Source organism: Akebia trifoliata, chromosome 1 (assembly GCF_017979445.1).
Source record: "Akebia trifoliata isolate Shusen 1 chromosome 1, ASM1797944v1, whole genome shotgun sequence".
In the NCBI taxonomy this organism is placed as follows: Eukaryota; Viridiplantae; Streptophyta; class Magnoliopsida; order Ranunculales; family Lardizabalaceae; genus Akebia; species Akebia trifoliata.
Window position 1 is genome coordinate 34,893,107 of NC_141375.1, and position 22,528 is coordinate 34,915,634.

General features: G+C 32.7%; 2 protein-coding genes across 3 annotated transcripts; one reads left to right on the forward strand and one right to left on the reverse strand.

Annotated features, from left to right (window-relative positions):
- Positions 1–8,926: 8,926 nt before the first annotated feature.
- Positions 8,927–11,699, reverse strand: LOC147412083 (uncharacterized). 2 transcript variants are annotated; one of them, XM_086455999.1, is made up of 4 exons: positions 11,283–11,699; positions 10,598–11,042; positions 10,366–10,481; positions 8,927–9,537 (listed from the first exon to the last, which is right to left on the reverse strand). In XM_086455999.1, the coding sequence occupies exons 1-4, from the start codon at positions 11,593–11,595 to the stop codon at positions 9,116–9,118; spliced, it is 1,296 nt and encodes a 431-aa protein (XP_086312125.1). In that variant the 5' UTR covers positions 11,596–11,699; the 3' UTR covers positions 8,927–9,115. The 2 variants fall into 2 exon arrangements, with proteins under 2 accessions (XP_086312125.1, XP_086312133.1); XM_086456007.1 differs by having other exon boundaries at positions 10,598–11,038; positions 11,283–11,423.
- A 1,418-nt stretch (positions 11,700–13,117) lies between these two features.
- LOC147412084 (S-adenosyl-L-methionine-dependent methyltransferases superfamily protein) lies at positions 13,118–17,286 on the forward strand. The gene is made up of 9 exons (XM_086456020.1): positions 13,118–13,313; positions 13,383–13,439; positions 13,656–13,753; positions 13,863–13,932; positions 14,179–14,227; positions 15,904–15,992; positions 16,079–16,126; positions 16,253–16,312; positions 17,040–17,286. The coding sequence occupies exons 1-9, from the start codon at positions 13,254–13,256 to the stop codon at positions 17,157–17,159; spliced, it is 651 nt and encodes a 216-aa protein (XP_086312146.1). The 5' UTR covers positions 13,118–13,253; the 3' UTR covers positions 17,160–17,286.
- Positions 17,287–22,528: the final 5,242 nt, after the last annotated feature.

Consider the following 22,528-nt stretch of genomic DNA (forward strand, 5'->3'; position numbering starts at 1 on the left):
GCAACTTGCCCCCCCTCTCTCTCTCTCTCTCTCTCTCTCTCTCTCTCTCTCTCTCTCTCTCTGTTTTGCTTCAATTCATTCTTAAGAACAACAAAGCCTTGTCCCAAAGATTTGGGGTCATTAAACAAATCTTGTTCCTCCATTTCATTTTGTCTTAAGTCAAGTTTTATGTTATTGAAAATGAGTTCATATCTATTTCTATCCAATTTTTGTTTCTTCTTCCATGAAACCTTCAACTTAATATTTCGATTTCTGAAAAAACAAAAAAAGAAAAAATGGTGGGCTTTTGTGTGAGGCTATTTTTGTCTGAATAAGTAGAGAAAATTGTCAATCCCATTAAGTGATGTCTTCCCAAAAGGGCATCCTCTCGTGTTGTCTGTTAGCTCTTTCTTCAACCCGACAAAAAACATCAGGATGCCAACCTTCTTGTTTTAATTGGTAGGTTTCTAAACATGGACAAATTTCTTGGTCTGCCAACTTTTATAGACCAAAAATGATAAATAATAACTTAAAAATAGTTTATTGAAAAGGGTCACAAATCATTCCACTAAACTTGATCCTTTTTTTTTTAATTAGAAAAGAAATGGAACCAGTGGCATCGCTGTCCCTTGTCTTACTTAATTGTAATTAGGCATCTTTTTCATAAATAAATTATAACTTCTTTTAATATTTATTAAATAATTATATCAATCTGTCTTGGAAGTGGTTGAACATGTGAACCCTCTAAATATTCCCTACTAATTTTTTATTATAGTAAATTTTATAATTTTATAATAACACCCTCTTAATTAACAAGTGGATGTTATTACTGTTTATTACAAATAGAAATCGATGTACGTAATATTCCCTTTAAGTTCAGATCCCTGATGTGATCCAAGAGTGAAATAATATCTTAAAAGATGGGGTGAGAATAATATCTTCAATTAATATTCAAGTATTTCTTTAAAAAAAAAAAATTAGAATATAGATTTTGGATGGAGAAATATTCAAATTGAATATCCTAAAAGAATGAGAAAAATTAAAGGACAAAAAAGAATTAAGAATTGGTCACTTGTTCGCTCACTTTCGTTGCTATGTACACCCAACATAAGCTGAAATGATTTTTTCTTCACTTCTTTAGATCGAGAAGATCCAACCTCTTTAGAAATTCTCATTATCGATAAAAGAAAACATACCGTTTTCATGAACCCATTGCCCAATCTTTCTGGTCACAATTTACTGAATTTGAGCTGGTTCAATTGGTTGATAATTTTGACCGCAAACATTGGGTTATGGATTTGACTGCAACTTACCAACAAAAAGGAAGGAATTTAACAAATAGTTTTCTATTAATATTATTTTATTTAATAGGATTTGATCGTAACATTCCATTGTATTTATACATAACATGAAAAACTAACGAAGATATTATCTAAAAAATCAGAGTTGGATGGTTAAAATAGATGTGTGCTTCTGGATATTATGGGGTAAATATATATCAATCATATTAAAATTATGAGGTTAATTACACTTTATGGAGCTGAGTTGTTAAGACAATCAAGAAGCATTATGTTAATAAATTGAACATATTAGAAATGAGGATATTGAGATAGTAAGTAAAAAAGGAAAAACAAAGTTGAAAATGAACGCATACCAAATAATGAAGGATAATTTCCAACAAACAATAAACCAATAAAAGAAAGTCGATTGAGATGATTTGAACATTTTATTGAAGATTGATTATGATTTTAATTTAAAGAAATATTCAAGTTGAAAGTCTTAAAAGAGCTAGAGAAAGCAAAAAAAAAAAAAAAAATCATTAATGAAGATTAAATTCGTACACGAACTCGTTCTCATTAAAAAAAGACTTGATTTTGGACAAAGTGAAATGGACGAACATGATTAATGTAACTATATAATCCCAAATCTTTATGATAAGGCCATATTAAAAGAAAGATTTTTTTTAGGCGTGTGTATAATATTTTAAATACCCACTAAAAAAAGATAAAAATTACATCTATATATTATAATTACAGTGAAGACCCACATGGGCCATCCTTAGATATTATAATTACAGTGACATTAAAAGATAATAACTATTTTAAGCCACTTGTACTGATCGTGTGACTTTATTTTAATAAGAAAAATAATTTTCCGCCTCCCATATCCTTAACTTAAGGGTGTCTTCACGTGCCTGATACGTTTACTTAATTCATCTAAAAGAGGAGACACATTTGAAGTGGCCCTATGTAGGATTAGTGTGTTATTTATATAACCTATGTTACTAATATTTTAATTAGTGTCACCCAACATGTCGACAAATGCTTTTTTAGAAATTAATTAAGGTTAATGAGTGTGCTTAACTTTACACATTTTTTTCTTTTAAAATATTTGCTTCTAGTCAAAATCCAATCAAGATGGTGATGACCCTTTGTACCTTCAAGATGGGTTTAGTCAATTTGTAAATATTACTTTGTTTGAACTTTTTTTTATCTTTCATCATGTCATACCATGGTTTTCAAATCCGATATCTCGTCTAATCTCATCCCCCACTTTAACTAATGTAAATCATCTCAAATCTCAGATAAATCAAATTATTTAATCATTTAAGATTATTTACTAACATATTTATTTTTAAATAATTATAATTTTCTTCGAATAATGTTGAAGTGACCTCCATCTCAATGAAAAGCATCTATGGTTCCTATATACTTTCACGTCAGTGTGTGCGATGTGAGATTCAATATTAAGGTCACTCCAGCACGACTCTTTTTCTTATTATAAAGTGTATTGCTTGCTTGTCAGTCACAAAAATCTTCTTTTCGTAATATTAATCATTATCAATAATCTTTATCTCAAAATAGAAAATCCGATGAACTTGGATGAATTTTCCATAAACATGATTAATATTTAAAAATACAATAACATCATCTTGGATCTTAGATGAGTCAATGTAATACCCGATAGACAATTTACATTGACTATCTCGCCTAGTTGCCTCTGATGACTTGACATAATCATCCCAATCTCGGGTGATTTTCAAAATCACGCGTCACCTAATGTCTTTCATTCAATCCATCTTGTCACATTAGGACATGGTTTCCCAATGTTGTTATTTTTTTGGGTGTGTGGTGTCAAAATTAATGTCTTTTTCATTCTAAAAGTAATTAAAATTTGTTAAAAGAATAAACAAGAAGGTAAAATAAGTATATTACTTTTGTTTATATCATTGTAAATTATAAACAAAAAAAATCAAAATTTCAAGAATTTAAAATAATAATAATTTATACTTGAATATATTAAAGACTATCGTTTTAAAGACAAGTATGAGTGATTTTTGACAACGTCATTTGATAACAAACCAACTTATAGATTAAACGTTTTTATTTTGATTTTTTAATTTAACAAAAAAAAAAAAAATCAATTTTTTAAGAGAGAAATTTGTGATTAGTTGCAATAAAGTAGCTTTGACAGATGTATTAATTTGCATTATCTCTTTAAATTCTTGTTCAACTTTTTCCATATGTCATTACAACTCTCCAAAGGAGATTACAAAGTTATCCTAAATAGTCATATACGACTTTTTAAAAATGGTGTGCACTTATTAAATGTAGTAATGATCTGGCTTACAATATCATTGAACGCTTCCATAGAAACATTTATTTATCTGAACCAATGTTCATAAAATCAAAGAGATCAAACTGAAAATTTGTTAATTTCGTCGGACCATGATCAGACCTTAGTTCAATTAGACTGGTTTATGTTTTGTATCGATTTATCTTAAATTACTCATTTTTTCTTAGATTCATGAAATACAATATACACAAAAACTGACAATTTATTAGTCAAACCGATTTTATTACAAAATCCAGTTAGATGATATCGAACCACTGGTTTGGTTGGATTTTTATATAGCTAAACATATTAAATTGAGTATTTGAAAAATACTATAATATGTAAAAATATCAAAATATTACATACTTACTACGTATACAAAATAGCTACTTCAAATTAATGATTTAAATAAACAATATAAGTCTGAGGGGACTCATTGAAATTTTGTGAGGATAATCTTCAATTTCTAGGCATAATTAATATATGGTTGAATTATCTAAATGGTATATAAGCACTTATTAACAACTGACGTGACCTTAAAAGAATTGGATGAACACAATTCATTTAGTCCACATTGAGTTTTTCAAATAAAACTTTGACAAGATGTATATACACTCTTATATGTATGTATGTATGTATGCATACATGTATGTATGTAGAGATAATATGCCACAAAAATAAAGGAGAGATGACTTGTGAGTGCAACCCGGGCCCCTCTTTTCTTATGGATGATGGTTGTTGGGGGAGCATGAAAACAGGACCATGCGCACCATGAGAAGAAAACATATATCACCACCTACCTGCGCATGTAATACGATCAGACAAATAATAATTTTGTAAATTTGACATGGTGGCGCATGTATGCCAATAAATGTGTTTTCTCTGAGATACGAATAAAATGCATCTACGGATATGCACATGCCACCATGTTAGGGTGCCCCTCCCCTGAGGGCACTCCAGCACGACTCTTATTATTATTATCATGGGTAAATTACTAAAGAGTCGTGCTGGAGTGACATTAAAATTTACGTTGTTTCGCACATTGGTGACATGGAGGTGCACGCATAATCTTAGATGTTTTTCACTCGTATCTCAATGAAAAGCATCTATTCGTTAGTAATGTGTGAAACAATGTATCTTTAATGTCATTTCAGCATTTTCCATTACTAAACAAAGTTAAAGTAATTTGTCAACATTACTAAATCGTCTGGACTCTTTTTATTTTATTTAATTTTTAATTTTTAATTTTTAATTTTTAATTTTTTAAATTTTTACAGAAACGATCACATAACCAATTTCATAATTAATCTTTACCAAAATGGCTATTTGACGTACTATCATTATAGGGATAATTTGATGAATTTGAATTTACTTTTATGCGCTTGAGTTCATCGGAAGGATAAAAAAGTACATATCTCTATTTTTGTAATTTTTTTTAGTGAAATCAAATATATGATAATTTTCATAAATATTAAAAACATGACTGATTCAGTAATTTTACAAATACTCCGACCATACATACATGAATATTATATTCGTCTCTCAAAATAAGGACTCGTTGTAAGATTGGATTATCCAACATGATGTTCATGTGGGCTCACAGTAAAAATGATATTCATGAAATTACATTCTCATTCAGTCATGATCTGACATTTAAAATGATTGGGCCCACTGACTAACATCAAAATATTTTACTCCATGATATGCATCGGACGGTCATCATTTCATGTTCATTTACCACTTTAAGTCAGATTATGACTTTAAGCACAACTAAATTTTTTTTTGTTCTTTTATTGACCCAATAATTATAGGGAAAAACAAAAGAGAGTAAGGTGTGATTGAGGGAGACCAAAGGAGGAGTATATATGCTTTTGGGGTTAGATTAGGATGGCATAAAGCACAAAAAGATGGGATTCGGATGCCTTGTGTCGGGAGAATATAATAAACTATTATTTAAATAAAAAAAAATTATGAATATGTATCACATAAAATATTATTGACACACCAACTTGATTTGGATCATTAGATAAAGATAAGAGAGCTTCTATCGACATACCAACTCTTACTAAGAACGAATCAAGACCTGTGTTACTTCTTTGGTGATTTCATGTGAATAGGGGTGCTTTTAGCAAAAGTTGATGTGGCAATATAATCTGTAAAAAAAAAAAATTAAACATAAATCCAAATGTCAAGAAACATTACTAATGATTTATCGAAAAAAGAAGAAGAAGATAAATTACTAATGTTATTGGCACACCACTAGCTGATTTCCACTCTGACCCAATAATTTGAGAATTGGCGAGTTTAGTTGAGATTTGTTAGAGTCTTATTCCATTTTCTGATTTAGGATTGCCAAATCATATTTATAACTAATTTTCAAATGTAGAACCTTGTTTGTCTACGCTTTATGTGGAAGCTGATTCTAGAGTCCAAAATCACAATCTCCATTTGTTGACCTTGTTTCCATATTTGTGACATGAGTATTATATTATATACTTGAATGCCAGAAAAGAAAAGGTGCAAAAAACGTGATAAACATATTCCAATTTGAGAAATAGGTCTTAGGGGTGCAGCTTGGTCTGGTTCAAACCGAGAGCTTCGGGGTGGTTTGATTCGATTTGGAATAAGTTGCGATTTGATTCCGGGTTACGAAAATGGAGAATCGATCAATTTGGTTCGATTCTCAAATCAAACTTATTTAGAATTGAATCAAACCAAGAACCGAATCCCTATGCAATAAATAAATATATATGTATATAATAATTATTATGAATTATTTTAAGAGTTAGGATATAGATTAGTGGTCTTTTATGGATAAACTAATGATCGGTTTGAAATTTTATTGTATGAAATTTTATGTTTATTTTTTTCATTAAAAATTATTACTTACAATTTATAGAATATTGGTAATCCATAGAACCGAACCAAATCAAATTGACTTTAATTCGATTTGGGTTGGTTTGGTTCCAATGGAATTTGGTTCGGTTCTGATTCTTATTTAGTGGAACCAACCTATGTTAGTTTGATTCCAATTTGACCTCAAACCGAATCAAGTTGCACCCCTAATAAATCTTGTCTTATTTTTTATTTTAATTGATTTTTTTATTCGGACTACAAAAGGGAGAATTGCTTTTGTAATCCCAATTACATTTAACATTGGGTTTTAGAATTAGATTATAAGTACTTGATTCTAGAATTTAATTCAATTGCCAAATTGATTGAGATAATATGACCATTTCTAGCAAAAACTAAGACTTCAATTAGAAGGAATGCTAATGCACCATACTTGATAAAAGATATGACTTTGACATTTTTAAATGGAGAAACATGCCTTAAAATTTTCGGATAATAGCTGATAATTGATTGTAGTTTAATTTCCAAGCATGTCTTCTAACACATATAATCACATAAGACATAGCTCGCATAGTGATCTTTGGGATAAGGCTTTGTTTTTGATAGAAAATTTCAAGTGGAAGTTCTTAGAATAATGTCTCTTAGTTGTAATTGAAATGATTCAAAAGATGAACATATGAAGGGAAATTATTGTTTTTATGTATAATAATTGGAGGAGTTTGGATTGGGATTCATGTGAAGAGATTTGACATAAATTTTATAATATAATGTGAGCTTGACAATACATCCCTCCTTCACCCAACGCCTTTATATGTACTGGTAAAATTTTGAAGCCGACAAATCCGCAAAGAGTCGTGCTGAAGTGTCCTCAAGATTGTATCTTATATCGCAAGTCTAGACGTGAAAGTGAATAAGAACCATAGATGCTTTTGTACATGCATTTCGATGAAAAACATCTATAGTTCTCATTCACTTACACGTCAGGATGCGCGATGTGAGATACAATCTTGAGGACACTCGGACATTATTGATCCACAAAATGTCATATAGTACTCTTGAGGACACTAAAACTCTTAAGTAATTGATGACGTCTTACCAGTGAATCTGAATATCCTATAAAGTCACGCATGGAAAATGTCTACATCAAATGGGTTTAGTTCTATGGATAGGTCCATAGTTGGAACCGATTAATTATTCAATTATTTCCGTTCCTATCGATTGTGAATCCTACAGTGAAATAATATTATAATTTTAAGGACTATCAATTGCCAAGCTGTCAAATGGGCCCGTTGTCCAGCTAATCTATCCCGGTCTGATAAAAGGAATGGTAAGGGCCTTGAGCTCGTACAGATAGGGTTGGGCCCAAAAAATTTCAACCCACTAAATCTGGGCTGTACGTGGGCCTAATAATTCCTAATCAACCTGTAAATGCATTGTATATATGTACTGTGTATATTATTTCTTTTCTATTAATTTTTTAAACATTATAATAAGGGAAGGATGAGTATTATTGACACCAAATCTGACTTTAATTGATTTTTTAAAATTATAAAAAATTATTTTCATTATATGAAATGGCACATGTTATATAATATTTTAATATTTATATGAAAATTTTAAAATAATGTTTTAAATTAATTACAAGGGGAATCAATTAGCTTTTGTAAATCTTGTACAACTCACATGCCACCCACTAGTATATTAATATGTATACATTTATAAAAAAAAATACATAAAATATAGTACAAAATAATAAGTTTATCTCATCTCAAACCTTTATTTTCAATAAGGACAAAGACGGGAACCCCTATGTTGATGAAAAGGGGCTCAAAACTATTTTAAAAATTGCATGAATTTATATATTTTTATAAAACCCGAAAATTCAAGCCCGACACAAGTCAGCTAGGACAGGCTTGAGTTTGGTTGACTTAGGCCCCGTAGAGGACCAGGACTGCTCTAAGATGCAGGCCCCCTCTTTAGGGCTAGGTTAGGACTCAGTCAAGCCCGGCCCATGTACAGTCCTCTTGAGAGATGCATCTTTTTAGTCCTCGTCATCTCTAGATGAAGTCGGTCCATAATCATTTAAAAAACAATTGTCTCAATGTTTTGAAAGGATTGGAATTCACTTAATAAAAAGAAATAAAATTATTTTTGCCACCACTAGTCCACAACCACTATGATTATGACTGATTATGACAAGTGTTGTTTGTGGTGATCTAATCTACATAGCCCGGTCAAAATCGAACAGAGATTTGCTGTTTTGAATTTTAGGCTTTAAGCTGATGAGCCAATGGCATGCCACCACATGTATTGAAAACAAAAAAAACCAAGAGCTGTCGGTTAGTGGAGAGAAAATTTCAGAGCGGTTTAAGGATATGGATTTTACTTGTTTTTCAATAATTGTGGCCGCATACCATTGGTTCTTCAGCTTAGCACATAAAATTCTAAATTACCAAATTTGCAGAACCACAACTAGCAATTGATTATGAAAGCTTGAATCCATTGACATAAATAAATAAATAAAAACAGTTGCAATGTTCAAGATTTTACAGGTATGATGAAAGGAAAATGCAGAACATCAGTTAACTCCAATTTCCATGCAATAGGAGGCTGGAAAAAAAACAAAAAAACAAAAAAAACAAAAAACGTCTATCCATTCCCAATAGATTTAAGAGCTAGATTCAGATACTTGAAGATATACCATCTGCGTGTATCCATTGAATACAGAAGTCTCAAGTGTGGACAAACCAAGCCTTTGAAACAAACCAAACCTGCCATCTTCAACAATGGGGCTGGGTGCACGGGCAGGATCATACCTTGTCTGATGAGTAAGGGAAGGGCCGGCCACTGGAGGGAGCTCCCAATAGACATCTAGCACGGATTCGACAAACCTACTGTTCTGAAAATGATCAGCAAAAGAAATTGCCTTATTGCTGTGATTGAAATCATCCCGCATATACCCTCTAACACCCCACCATGCTTCCCCCTCCCCACATAGTTCTTCTATGTCCACTGTCTTGTCCCAGAACTTCTTCCTTTTCATCCTTATCCTAGCCTCATCACTATCGCTAAAGCAGCTGTGTCCACCACCTGTAAAGAATTACAGTTCCAGATGATGAAGATTTGAAATCACACCTACAAACAAGCAAGTACCATCTTCCCCTTTTAGATAATTCCATTAGCCATTGTTCAAGAAAAATGAATAACAAATATTAGTGTAGATTACCCTGAGAATGCGGGGAACATGTTTTCCAACTTTCCCGTCACCCTCTTCAATATTCTCCTTCATTCTTTCATATTGTTAGACTTATAATCACTCTATTTTTCTATATTTAATAAACTAGAATGATGTTAACTTTCCCAAAAAGAACAATCATACTTAAACGACTCGCTCACACCTTCTCTATATACTTACAATATCTATAAAAATATTTAACAACTAAAAGCTAACAATTCTTTCACCCTGACGATGTTAACAACTCGAGATGTCCCAACCCACGATATATAATAAATCAAATATACAGGCAAGATTTTTTTTTTTTTTTTTTTTTGTCATTGGCACAACTTAAAACATGAAGAGGAAGAAAATGTACGCCTTGGGTGGGTAGAATTGTAACAAAGACTAAAAAGATTATGTCATAAGCATTGTTTAAAGAGATTCAAATACGTCCAAGAGTCTCTACCCCGGCCGTATTCCCATTTGTTTCCTGTTACCCCGTATAATATTCCGAGCTTGTTGCACCTGCTTTCTCTCTGGAAACCATGACTTAGAGTAATAGACATTAGCATGAAATACAAGGCATCAATGCATCTCATTAGTTTTGCTAGGCAGGCATCAATGAGTCATATATGACATAAATTAACAAAATGTGACCAACCAAAAAAAATTAATATTATGTAAAATGTGAGAGTAAGCACCTCTTATGTAGAATTGATCACATATCTGCCTCAAGGAATAGTGATCACCAGTTCCAGTGTCATAGTTATCCTCAAAGACAAGATGCCGAAATCCAGCTTTTAACACCTGCTTCAGTCTAATCGCCCCATGTATCAAAAAAGAAATTTACCAATTAGGAAAGACAAGCTCGTAATAACCAATTAACTAAGAAAAAAACAAGAACATTTTGTAGTAATTCAGACCAACATGTACCTCTTGAGTTCGTTTTGATGGTCATCAAAGAAGATGAGAACCCGACTTCGATCAGAAACCCCATGTTTGTCCATCACACTACCCCAATCAACACTTCCAAAATCCACAAAGTCCTTTCCAGCGAAATAAGTGCAATTCCCATCAACATAAGCAGGTCCCTTCTTCAAATACTTCTCTGGATGTCGAGGCGAAAGCGACACAATTGGTGTATCTGGCATTGCTTGCCTGAGAACCCAAGTGGAATGCCCCTTGAAAGCACCACTCTCGATCATCAGATCAGGTTTGAGCCACCTAGTAATGAACCAAAGCCCGAAGCTATGGTCGAAACCCATCCCGTACATGTTGTTTTTGATCGGACGGGTTTGGTAGATTGGTACAAACTCTTCCAACCCCTTTAGTAAATCCTTCGAAGTCCATTCGACCGTTCTTCCTAGTTTCGATCTGCCTTTTTGCCAAGGAGAAGAATTAAATGAGTCTTTCAGAGTCAGAACTCAATGACTCGGCACTCAAACTCACTTCCTTATACGTTTGTACCAAAAATTATACGAAACCTCATCAATTCCTACAAAATTAAAACCCTAGAACTAGAGAATCGAAGCACGATCTATTCATTAATATAACATAAAACCGTAGAATTATAGAATTGGAATTCGAAAAATCAGAGATTAGAGTGAGAAATGCTTACACCAGGGTACACCGAGAGATCCGAATTCAGAATCGAGACCCTCGATGCCGAAGAAGTTAATACGAGAGTAATTGGGTTCATTGGAAGAAGAGATGCAGACGAGATGGCGAGAGTGGAAGATGAGGGAGGTGAAGAGAAGGAAGAGAGAGAGAAGGAAACAAGGGCATAAAACCCTAAAGTTGATGATTTGCTTAGATGCTTTCATGGCAAAAGAGAGGATGTTATTGTTGTTGTTTCTGGTCTTGGATTCGTCATCTTCTTCGTTAATTTCTGGAGTTCTGCTACTGCGCATAGAGAGTACTCTTTCAAGCATCTCTTGGTGAGGTGAAATCAGTGTGTCAAGTTATGGATCTATTGGATCTGGACTGGTCGTTAAACAATAACACAACTATTGTGTTACATGGTTAGCCCCAAGTGCCCAAACCCCATGTGCTTAAAACTAGTAGAAATGGACCAAGATGCCCTTATTTTCTATCTCTAGCCACAAAATCCCTTGATTTTCTTAAAAACAAAGAAAGAAAAAAAAATCATATTCAAACTCTTCTACCCTTGCAATATATCTTTTTGGATGCTCAAACATCTGGACAAGAGCAACTCAAATGCACTCGGGATTTGATTATGTATTGTCTCTCAATTGCAATTTACAGAGTTAGAATCATCCAAAATCATTCCAACGCATTCGGGCTAGGACTTTTTGCTTCAAAATATTCTGGAGAGAGAGAAAGTCGGAGAGGCAAAAGAAGAGAATAAATTTCTCTCTCTATAGTTGTTGACGATAAAAAATGAGACAATTGTAAAATGTTTTAGTGTAATTGAATTTGTAGAAAGTCGTTTTAGCTTCTATGATTGGAGTGAAGACCCCTTAAATAGGTAAAATTACTATCCACAATAAAATACCTAGTAGATAAGCCTATTTGCATTAGAGTTGCTTTAATAAAATACAATCATGGATCTCATTCAATTACAATTTTGTGAGGATGTAAAGATTGAAACAAAAGAGTGGGATCCATACAATCTTTATTTCATTGTCTTTCATCTTCTCCTCCTTTTTTTTAATAACACCCTTCAAAATTTATTATTTTTAATCTTTTACTTCTCTAACCCAAATAAGATACCCCTGCCATAGGCACGGGCGAACTGTAGTTTACATAATAAAATATAAAATGATGGATCACTCTAGTCTATATAATAAAACGTAATGATGGACCTCACACAATTATAATTTTGTGGGATATAAAGATTGAGACGAAGGGTGAGATACATATAACTTCATTTTATTATATTTTCTTCATTTTTAATACCTTTAACTTTACTATATTTTCTCTTTTACACCTTTAAATCCAATGAGGATGCTCGCATTGTAACACGTACAATCTATAGTACTAGATATGAGAGAATATTTGAGATACACAATATGTTTTCAAACTAATGACGTTGCCCCCTTAATTGTTGTCATATGTTATGGTCTAATAATATGACCTAAATGCTAACACCTTCAATCTCAAGTCTAAAATCCTCAATTGTTCTAATATAATTTAATAAGTTGAAATTTTTTGAGTTTAACTTATCTTCGTTGACTCAAGGGGTTTTAATCCATTTTTTTATGGGACGTAGAAGCTTGAAGCAGAAGAAAAAAAATTCTTCTAAGTTGTAGATGATACTTTAGGAGAATTTATTTTGGCTAGAAATTGAGTGTAGTGACATTTAGGTCATTTCATAGACACTACCATAGAAGACTAAATCAAGGGGTGTATCTATTAGTTTGATTAGAGGTATCTCAAATATTAACAGATACTCGGAGGGTATATGTCCAAATTAGACAAAATATGTATCAGTATATCCCCACATTCAACAAGATCTGGATCATCTCAAGAACTAAGAACTAGGGTTGTATGGTGAAACCATTCCCTCCAATTCTGTTCTTGACTCCTTGTATTTGAAACTTAGAACTCTACCCTTCTTCCTTTGAAGATGAAGCTCAAGCAACTAGAAGGTCTTCTGGGAAACCTTGACCAGTTCTCCAATCCAAAGGTTCCCCCCTCTCTCTCTTTCTCTCCCTGTGTGTGTGTGTGTGTGTAATTCGATACTGTGGTGCTGCAGGTGGAACTGGAACAATACCCAACAGGACCTCACATCGCTTCTCGGATGTTGTTTACGGTAATCTCTTTCGAAATTTTTTGATCAATTTAAATGGATATTTATTTAGAAGTAGAATATGCCCACAATGGGTTTGATTTAGGAGAGCTGAATTGCGATGTAAAACGTCATTTAATGGATATTAACATCCCTGGCAATATAAAAATTGTCTCTGGCAATCATTGTCGAGATGAAGATATACTACAATTTTTTATTCTTTGGTTTTGGCTTCTGAAGGCAGAGAACTCATTTGGAGATGTAAGTGGGAAAGTAGTGGCAGACTTTGGTTGTGGTTGTGGTACATTAGGCATAGCAAGTGCTCTTTTGGGTGCAGAGTGAGTGATTTCTTTGTTAATTTGAACTTAAAAGTCTGATTTAGATTGCGGTTCTTAGTATATTCCCATTTTTTTTGGGTGCATAAACCCGTTTCTGAAATATTAACAGATATGTCATTGGTGTTGATGTTGATTCTGAATCTCTTGAAATAGCCTCTCAAAATGCAGAGGATCTTGAGGTAACCTTGTTTCTGCATAAATTTTTTGAAAATCATCTTGATTTCTTTTTTGCTACTAATGTATATATTGGATGGATGATTGCATGAATGATAACTGGGGATTGCAGTTATCTATGGTTTTTTTTTTTTTTTTTTCTGATAAGTCGCTCGATTTCTGTGATTGAAATATTTTGTTTTTTGGAACAATTTGTGAGGTATTGATATCGAATTAACATATTTCTGCTTGGTAATTGATTGCTTGGGCAGGTGGACATAAATCTTATTCAGTGTGACATCAACAATTTAGAATGGAGAGGTAATGTTGTACCCATTTATCATTTTTCTCAAGCCATTTCTTTTGTTGTTTCCCTATTAATATACAACAGTTTCTTGAATCTGTGGACTTGCCAAGTTAATAAAATCTGAATGTTGATACCACGTCCTTTGTTCAAAATCCGCCTTCACCCATTAACTACTAACCATTACCACTTGCCCTTGAGAATTTAATTAACTAGCACAGTGAAGTATATGGTCAGTTTTTACTCAAGTTCCTCTCTAGATTTTATGTGATGATGGAGGCAGGTATAGATCTTGGCCTGCGATCTCAAACTGCTCATGGTTGAAGCAATTTTGTACTTATGTCTGGGTTGAGTCTGTTACTCAGCCCTGAAATAGATTAAAGATGAGTGAGAATCTCTTATTGGAATTTTAAAATTTGACACAAGGGTAGTGTACTAATATGAACTCTGATTAATTCATTGTGGAAGTGTCGGTCGGTCCCATGACTTTTATGTCAACTAGGCATTGTTTTCTGTTAGATGTCTCATAGAAAGTGATAAGGGCCCAATTTTACAGCCTATGTGCTAACTAACATTGTCCAACCGGAAACATATATCTAGACAAATTTGACTAGTAGATTTGGAGGTCCTAAATAAGTACAAGATTCAGATTTTCAATGTCTCAAATCAGTTCCAGTAAGACAGGTCATTCTGATCACTAAGCAAGTTTTATTGCCATGTATTAAATTTTAAATTTTAACTATTTTTTTTCTTTATTTGCGGTCATGCTAGATAAATCAATAACTTGTAGCTGTCCCCGTTTTTGAACTATTGGGAGTTGGCTTGTTGAAATATTAAGGATACCTTGAGACATGGGCTATGACTCTAATGATCAATCTTTTTGGACGAAATTACATTACTCCTTTTCTAATTACAAAATTACCATTTTTGTCAGTTGGAGGTTGATATGTTCACACACCTTGTATCCGTTACAGAACGGATGTGTGGGTGCACAGCTCATGTTACGTATGCACCCCAAATTTTGTTCTTTCTACTCCTTTGATTTGAAAAAAGGTTATTGTGACACTCTTGAGTTTGTGATGATTGTGGAGTTGAAGTATTACGTTCCTCCACTGAGACTATTGAATCCTGAGGATAGACGTCCAGAGGCCTGACAGCATCACTACCATGGTGGAGGTGGAGATGATTCTGCATTAGTGCAACACATAAAAATCTTGCCTCAGTCAACCTAACTCAATAATATTTTTGGGCCACAGTTCCGGATCAATCTGCACTACTACTTTTGTTAGAATTGTTTTTCTGACCCCTGGGTATCTTCAATTCAGACTAATTCTTTTGTTAAGTATTTTATTAGTTTCTCAGCTGCATTTTCTAGTTATTGGCAGTGCACAATTGTTGCTTCCAACAATATCTTTGATTGGCTACTTGATCTATTTGGTCTTTCTCCATCCATTCTATGGTTAGGGTTACCATTTGGGTATATTAAATTGTATGATGAGATGATTTGTGCTATTTTATAGGATTATTTGAGAAGCAGCAAGTCATGCTTTATTTTTTAATGAGTGTTGTAACTGCTAACAACTAACCTGCTCTCTACAAAATCTTAACTATGAAATGGGTGTTGTAAAAAACACCCTCCTATTTTGTTTAGTAAGTTTTGAATAATCTCTTCACTCGATTCTCTCTAATGCAGGTCAACTAGTTGACACCGTTGTGATGAATCCTCCATTTGGAACCCGGAAAAAGGGTGCGGACTTGAATTTTCTGTTCATGGCTTTGAAGGTGAAACCAAAAACTATTTCCCTATTGCATGCTTACTATATTTAGTGATTCAATTACATGTTTGCTAAAATCAATTTTTGTATCAGGTTGCATCTCAAGCAGTCTATTCTTTACATAAGACCACAACTAGAGAAGTAAATCATTTTCTTTCAGAAGTTATGATTATTAGTTAAAGCTATTAGAATGGAAGATTATCTTCATCCTTCCTCCAATGGGTTATTAATATATATTTTTTTTCCGCTGTTCTCGTTGTGGGTCAGCATGTGAAAAAGACAGCATTACGGGACTTCAACGCTAAAGGTGCTGAGGTTTTATGTGAGGTATGGTAACAACATCGTCTCATTTTGTGCTAGTGAAATGGACTCTAACCAGGCGAAAAACCTCTTTTTATTTTTATTTTTTATGAACGAAAATTTCTGCCACAATTAGGAGGACTATGTAAATTGAAGGTTTTAAAAGAGTGGGAGGAAGACCTAAAAGAATATGGATTGAGGTAGTTGAAGCTTATATTAATATATTTTCAATAATAGAAGCATGGTTCTATAAGAGATTGCATGGATGTACAATTTAGTTCAATTGACCACAAATCTTTGGGATAGGGATTCGATGATGATGGTGGTAAATGTAAATTCCATTAACCGTAAAAGTAGGGAAATACAGGGAAGGACCGAAGGAGGTCGAGATGACCTACATATATATATATATATATATATAGAGAGAGAGAGAGAGAGAGAGAGAGAGAGAGAGAGAGAGAACCGAAACATCTATGATTTCCTTATAAATCAGCTCCCACTGAAGAATAAAGTTCTAAACCTCATTGGTTTCTCTCCTTTCAATTGTCTCAACAAATCACAATTTGGGGGTATGTTCCATTAAATCCTTGTTCTAAACCCAGCAAAATATGCTCGTTTTTTGTTTGTCATTCATACAAAAACGTAATAACTTTATATTTCACCTTGATAGTGTGTTGGTTGTCTTTGTTTTTTTCTATTATATTTTTAATCATATTAGAGATAATCTCACAAGGTTTTCCATATTTTGTTTCAGCTTCGCTTCGATGTGCCACAACTTTACAAGTTTCATAAGAAGAAAGAGGTTGACATTGCTGTTGATCTCTGGCGATTTGTTCCCCAAAAGAATCAAGAAAGAGTCATCAAACATTACTAACCATCATTCAAAAGGAAAGAAAGGGGAGTTATACTGGGCATGTAACATAGACCACAGGTACAGGAGGGATGGAGAAATGGTCCCCGACTCTCTTTGAATTTTAAGGCAAGAAACAGATTTTGTGCCACTCATTTTGTTACACCATCAGCTCAAATTAAACCAGAGAAACCTATGAGCTTATTCTATCCTTACCAATAATAAACCTTTAGCCTGAAACATCAACAAAGGAAATGCATCCGACAGCTACATCACATCATATTACTGCACCTACACCCAATTCAAAAGTTCTATAACTATGACTCGCGTGTCATAGTTGTAAAACTCAACTCATCATCAATTCATGTTGATGACTCGGGTGTCCACTTCTACAACTCAAATGATAAGATACTAAATTTATAAATATTAAACTAAGTGTTTTAATAAATTGAAATGAATAATGATATTTATTTTTTGTTCTCTACAAAATATTAAATATAGCCCTCATAGCTTGGACAAATTTTTGGCTCAGTGATTTTTTAGTTAACTCAAACAATTTCATGTGTGAGTTCCATCAAGTTTTGGGAAAAGTCGCACTGAAATCAAATCAAATTGAGTAACCTCATTGAGTTTTAGAAGTACTCTTACACAGGCATTGGTGCCTCTAGCATGTTTCCTAGGAAGGAAAATTGGGGTGGCATCAATAACTCCTATGAGACTCATCTAACACTTTATAAACTAATATGAGCATGGGAAGAACAACACATTGTTCACACTAGAGAAATATGACGTCATCCCCCTTGGATTCTAAATACAATTAAATAAAAAAATTATTTATTTATATAGTCTATTGCAACACCATCTTTTAATATTAAGGAACAGAATCATTAAATCAATATAGGAGTCTTCTTCAATCTATATTTTATCAAATTTATCAAGTATGTTAGGCCAACAAGCAACCCCTCTCTTTCTCTCTCATACCTGATATTCATCTATGACTTGGAAACCTAATCTCATTGAGCATCAATTTCAAGGATGATGATGTGATGGGTCAAACTTTTTTGGAGTTCTGGGTTTCCTAGTAATTTATATTTATATAATACTTGGCTTGTCATAAGTCTTCCAATAAGTTTGAACAAATATGCAATATTAAAAAGATCACAAGTTACACGTTATTCATTAAAAAAAAAAAAAAATAGAGCTTAGGAAAAGAAAAACTATATTTATCAATCTCAACACCACAGCAGATCATATCCAAGGTAGATGTCATGACTCATGAGGGCTATTTGGTATATATGTTGGTTATGTGAGTAGAGGAGACAAATATTGTCTCCATGTGACATGAAGCAAGATCACTTGAATTTTTATTTAGGATTTAGGATCTCTACATGTGGTGAGGGATGAGTTCTCTTTGTAGTTTCTAAGATATATCAACCCCATCAGTTCTAGCAACATCTGTAATCATCATAATGGATAATCTTGAAGACTTGTTGGTGATCCAGCTTTTTAATTAATTATAAGAGAACGTCCCCCACCTACATTTTCCAATTGAGTCAGGAAGCATTGAACCAAGAGAAATCCCAATATCACCAAAGATTTTCTGTCACAAATCAGATAGCCTTGTTAGTTTGGACCCCACTCAGCACATTTAATAAGTCTTCCTCAGATCATATGTAATCTTTAAAGTTGGTATTATGGGTATAGAAATAATATAGCTGTATATATATATAAATAAACTCAATTGGTTATACAAATTTTTCGGGTGGGGGATTCAATTTAGTATACAAAGGATTAAAAAAATACCTTCTTTTTTTTTTTCCAGCTCCTTATAATAAACCTAAAATGGTCATAACTGAGGATGAGATATTTGGGCACATCTCATTTAATGACTGGGACATGTAAAATAGTATGAACTTATCTTGGTCATTGACATAGTTGTCTTCGGCCTTACATGTTCATGGATATATTATCCTACATCAATCCAAATCTGAAGAAAATACTTATATAGAGAGGCGAGAGGTGAGTTAGGGTTAGGTTTCTTTGTTTGAGGGGAGGGGAGGGGAGGAAGAGAGAATTTTTTTTTTTTTTTTTTGGTTTTAAATGGTTTGACGGAGGTCATTGTAAATAATACATTTTTGAGTGAGGGTGTGGTAAAAAACACATAAATATAATTGCAAAATTAGATTGCGACTGTCAGAATTCACCACTTTATTAAGAAGATTATATCATGTTCATAATTTTCTAATTTGATTAGGGACAAAAATATTGGATTTGGTGGTGTTTGATGAAAGAGTCTTACAAAATTCTTCAAAAGCATATGATAATGTTTTATTATGTTTTTAAAGAAATTTTTTTAAGGAATGTATTTTCTGTCCAATAGAAAGTTATCAAAAAGTAATCTCAGATGTTATAGCTAGGGTTAAGATCAATAATTAATTTTCATGAGACCTTCTGAGTATAGTATATGGTGGAGTGACTAAATTACTATGGATACATGGAATGAAACTGAAGTATTATAGTTTATCGAAAAGATTTGGTTGATATTGTATAATTAATTGGTCTTATAAGATACCCTCAAATAAGAACTATTAAGATTAATTTTGAAAATGTTTTATATGAAAAGAAGAGATGAGGAACTATTATGATTAATTTTTCAATGTTTTATATGAAAATTTTAGATAGACATAGCTACACATAAAGAAAATAGTGTATATTTTTCATAAGAAAAGGCTTGGGAATTGACGAATTAAGTCAAGAAATATTTATTATGGTTAAAATGATTTTTTTTCTTCACTGAATGCAATACTATAATTACTGAATAATTACTTAAAAAATTTTCCTTGGAAAGTGTTCCTAACAAATAATTCTTTTTTTAGGGAAAATTAATTAAAGGTCCCTAAACTATTTTTTTTATTAATCCTAACTTTTCTGTGTGAGCTAAATAATCCATTTGCAAAATCTCTCTTTTCTAATTAGTCACTCAAACCTATTTCTCCCCATTTTCAATTATGAATTATCTAAAACGCCCTTTTTGCTATATACAAACCTATTCTAATCATTCGACCTCACAATTTTCAGTCCCAAAATTGTGATTTGGAGTTTTCATTCCTACCAAAACTTGAAAGAAGGAAGAAAAAAAATTAATTTTTCTAGGGTGAATTTACGTATTTTAACAAGGTATGTTCTAGTGAGGATTTTACAATTCTACACTTCATTTTTAGATGAAAATCCTTCGAATTAGCTTCATTCTATTCCAATACTCAATAAAAAAACTCTCAAACTGGTTTTTTTTTTTTTTAGAAAAATATATTTTCTCTAAAATAAAATTTTCAACAAAAATGACTTCTCAGCCATTATACATCCTCTTATGTTATATATGTAATTAGAAGTTTGGGATCAATCTTTTTAAGAATCTTGGAAGATTCTTATTGGATCCTGATTATATTTTAAAACCCAAAAGTTGTCTCTCACACACATACACCTTAGAATGGTTGGGGTGAAAGTCTCCATGATTGTAGAATTTGCAAGTTTGTTAATATTTTATATATATCGAGATTGAATTAGATTTGATAATTAGTTGGACAGATTTGGATCGAGCTATCCATGACGTGGGTCTAAAAGCTTTGTTTATTAGAATTATATCTAAAGGCTTAGAAGCTATGTATCATTTTCCAAAGAGGGTTTGCAATCATGTGAAATGGTGCTGGTGTGGTGTGGACATAATCTACAGTAGATATTCTCTACATCTCTCCCCACTTGCTTTTGTCTTGCTTTTATTACATCACCTCTCTTTCCTCAAGTTGTCCATAGTTTTAATTTACATCAAATCAAATCAGATCAAATCCATTAGGAAAAAAAAAAGGAAGATATTTTCCCTTCTGTAATTTCTTTTTTTTGTTGTCCCTAACTTTTTTGCTTTTTTTACTCATCAAATCCAACAAATAATAGATTAGATCATTCATGCTGTGAACTTCTAACCCTCATATGAAACCACAAGGCAATAATAAAATTAAAATAAAAATAAAAATGAACACATTTACAATATATATATATATAAAATCAGATTTACGTGGTTCAACAGTGAGTTCGTCTACGGATGAGATGAGAGCAAATCACTAACTATGAGAAAGAAATTACAGCAATAGATTTCACTATATACCTCTCTAAATTAAACTTTCCAAACCCATAAACCCTAATTTCTATATTCGATTTCGCTCCCCCCTCAACCCATAAATTTAGGTTCAAGACATCAAGGACAACAATTTCTTACATTACTTCCTCTATCTAATACTCTATATAAGTAATATTTTTCATTACAAACATGAGTTCATGAGAGTTTGATCAGGAGAACAAGTGCGATGAGTGGGGGATTTGGCAATGATCCAATGTATTGGCCCATCTCAAAAGTCAACCCCATTCGATTTGATGATCATGCTTTCTTATAGTAGATTAAAATTCAAGGATAAAATCATGCATCTTTGTGTTAGGAGTTCTACCAAGTAGGATCCACATGATTTGTTATATTACTGAGTATGTAGTGTTGTTCTTAGTATTTTCGATGTGTCAATTTATAATATAGGTAGCAAATTTTATGTCTTACAATTGTTCAAATATTGTGAAAAATGTGACGAGTGAAAACTATTTTATATCTGAGAAACTCAAGGATTAGGTTATCAAAGCTTGAATATATATTAAAAGAAACCCATTCCTCCTGGTTGACTTCAGTGTTTGAATAATTGAATAATTGATGTTGCCATGTATGTTTATACGTTTCCAGGCACGTAAAATGCCATTTCAAATTATACTCTATTCACTCGTATTGCATTTAATAATGGCCTCATCAATATAAAACACGTACCCCACAATATCACAGCTATTTAACTTCCTTTGAATCCCATTGTCGACCCAGGTAAAACATCTGAAACTCAACCAAGCAACGTCAAAACTATAATTGTCAAAATATTCATATTTTTATCTTACCTAATTAAGAATATCTTATTGGAGTTATAGATCTTAATTTATGCACCGGCCACAACTTCGTTGCTCCAAATATTTGGATTCGTTATAGTCCTTCCAATGATACTCCAACCGTCCTATGAATTGGTTATTAAGTGATGAACTCGCTGACCGAAATAACAGGGATGGGATGCAAGGCTTCATCCAAGTAGGTATGTTTAATGACCCACATTGTGCAATTAGCCCTTCCCAAGCTCAAATGAGGTCTGTAAAGGACCATCTACCAAAGAGGGATAAGTTTTAATATGTATTTTAAATCATGATTATTAGATGACTCATGTTTTAGAGGTTTTAGAAAATTAAGGCCATATATAAGTGCAATATGGGTTAGATTATTTAGCCTTAAAGTCCATTAAGCTACCAACTCTAGGAATATT

What these genes read in the sequence shown, in the direction of transcription:
- LOC147412084 (XM_086456020.1), top strand. Translation starts at nt 13,254, where the DNA reads ATGAAGCTCAAGCAACTAGAAGGTCTTCTGGGAAACCTTGACCAGTTC. An exon ending in AAAATGCAGAGGATCTTGAG is followed by an intron (nt 13,933 to 14,178) that starts GTAACCTTGTTT and finishes TTGCTTGGGCAG; the next exon opens with GTGGACATAAATCTTATTCA. An exon ending in GTGCTGAGGTTTTATGTGAG is followed by an intron (nt 16,313 to 17,039) that starts GTATGGTAACAA and finishes ATTTTGTTTCAG; the next exon opens with CTTCGCTTCGATGTGCCACA.
- LOC147412083 (XM_086455999.1), bottom strand. Translation starts at nt 11,595, where the DNA reads ATGCTTGAAAGAGTACTCTCTATGCGCAGTAGCAGAACTCCAGAAATT. An exon ending in ATCTCTCGGTGTACCCTGGT is followed by an intron (nt 11,043 to 11,282) that starts GTAAGCATTTCT and finishes CTTGGCAAAAAG; the next exon opens with GCAGATCGAAACTAGGAAGA. An exon ending in TGATCAATTCTACATAAGAG is followed by an intron (nt 9,538 to 10,365) that starts GTGCTTACTCTC and finishes AATTCTTTACAG; the next exon opens with GTGGTGGACACAGCTGCTTT.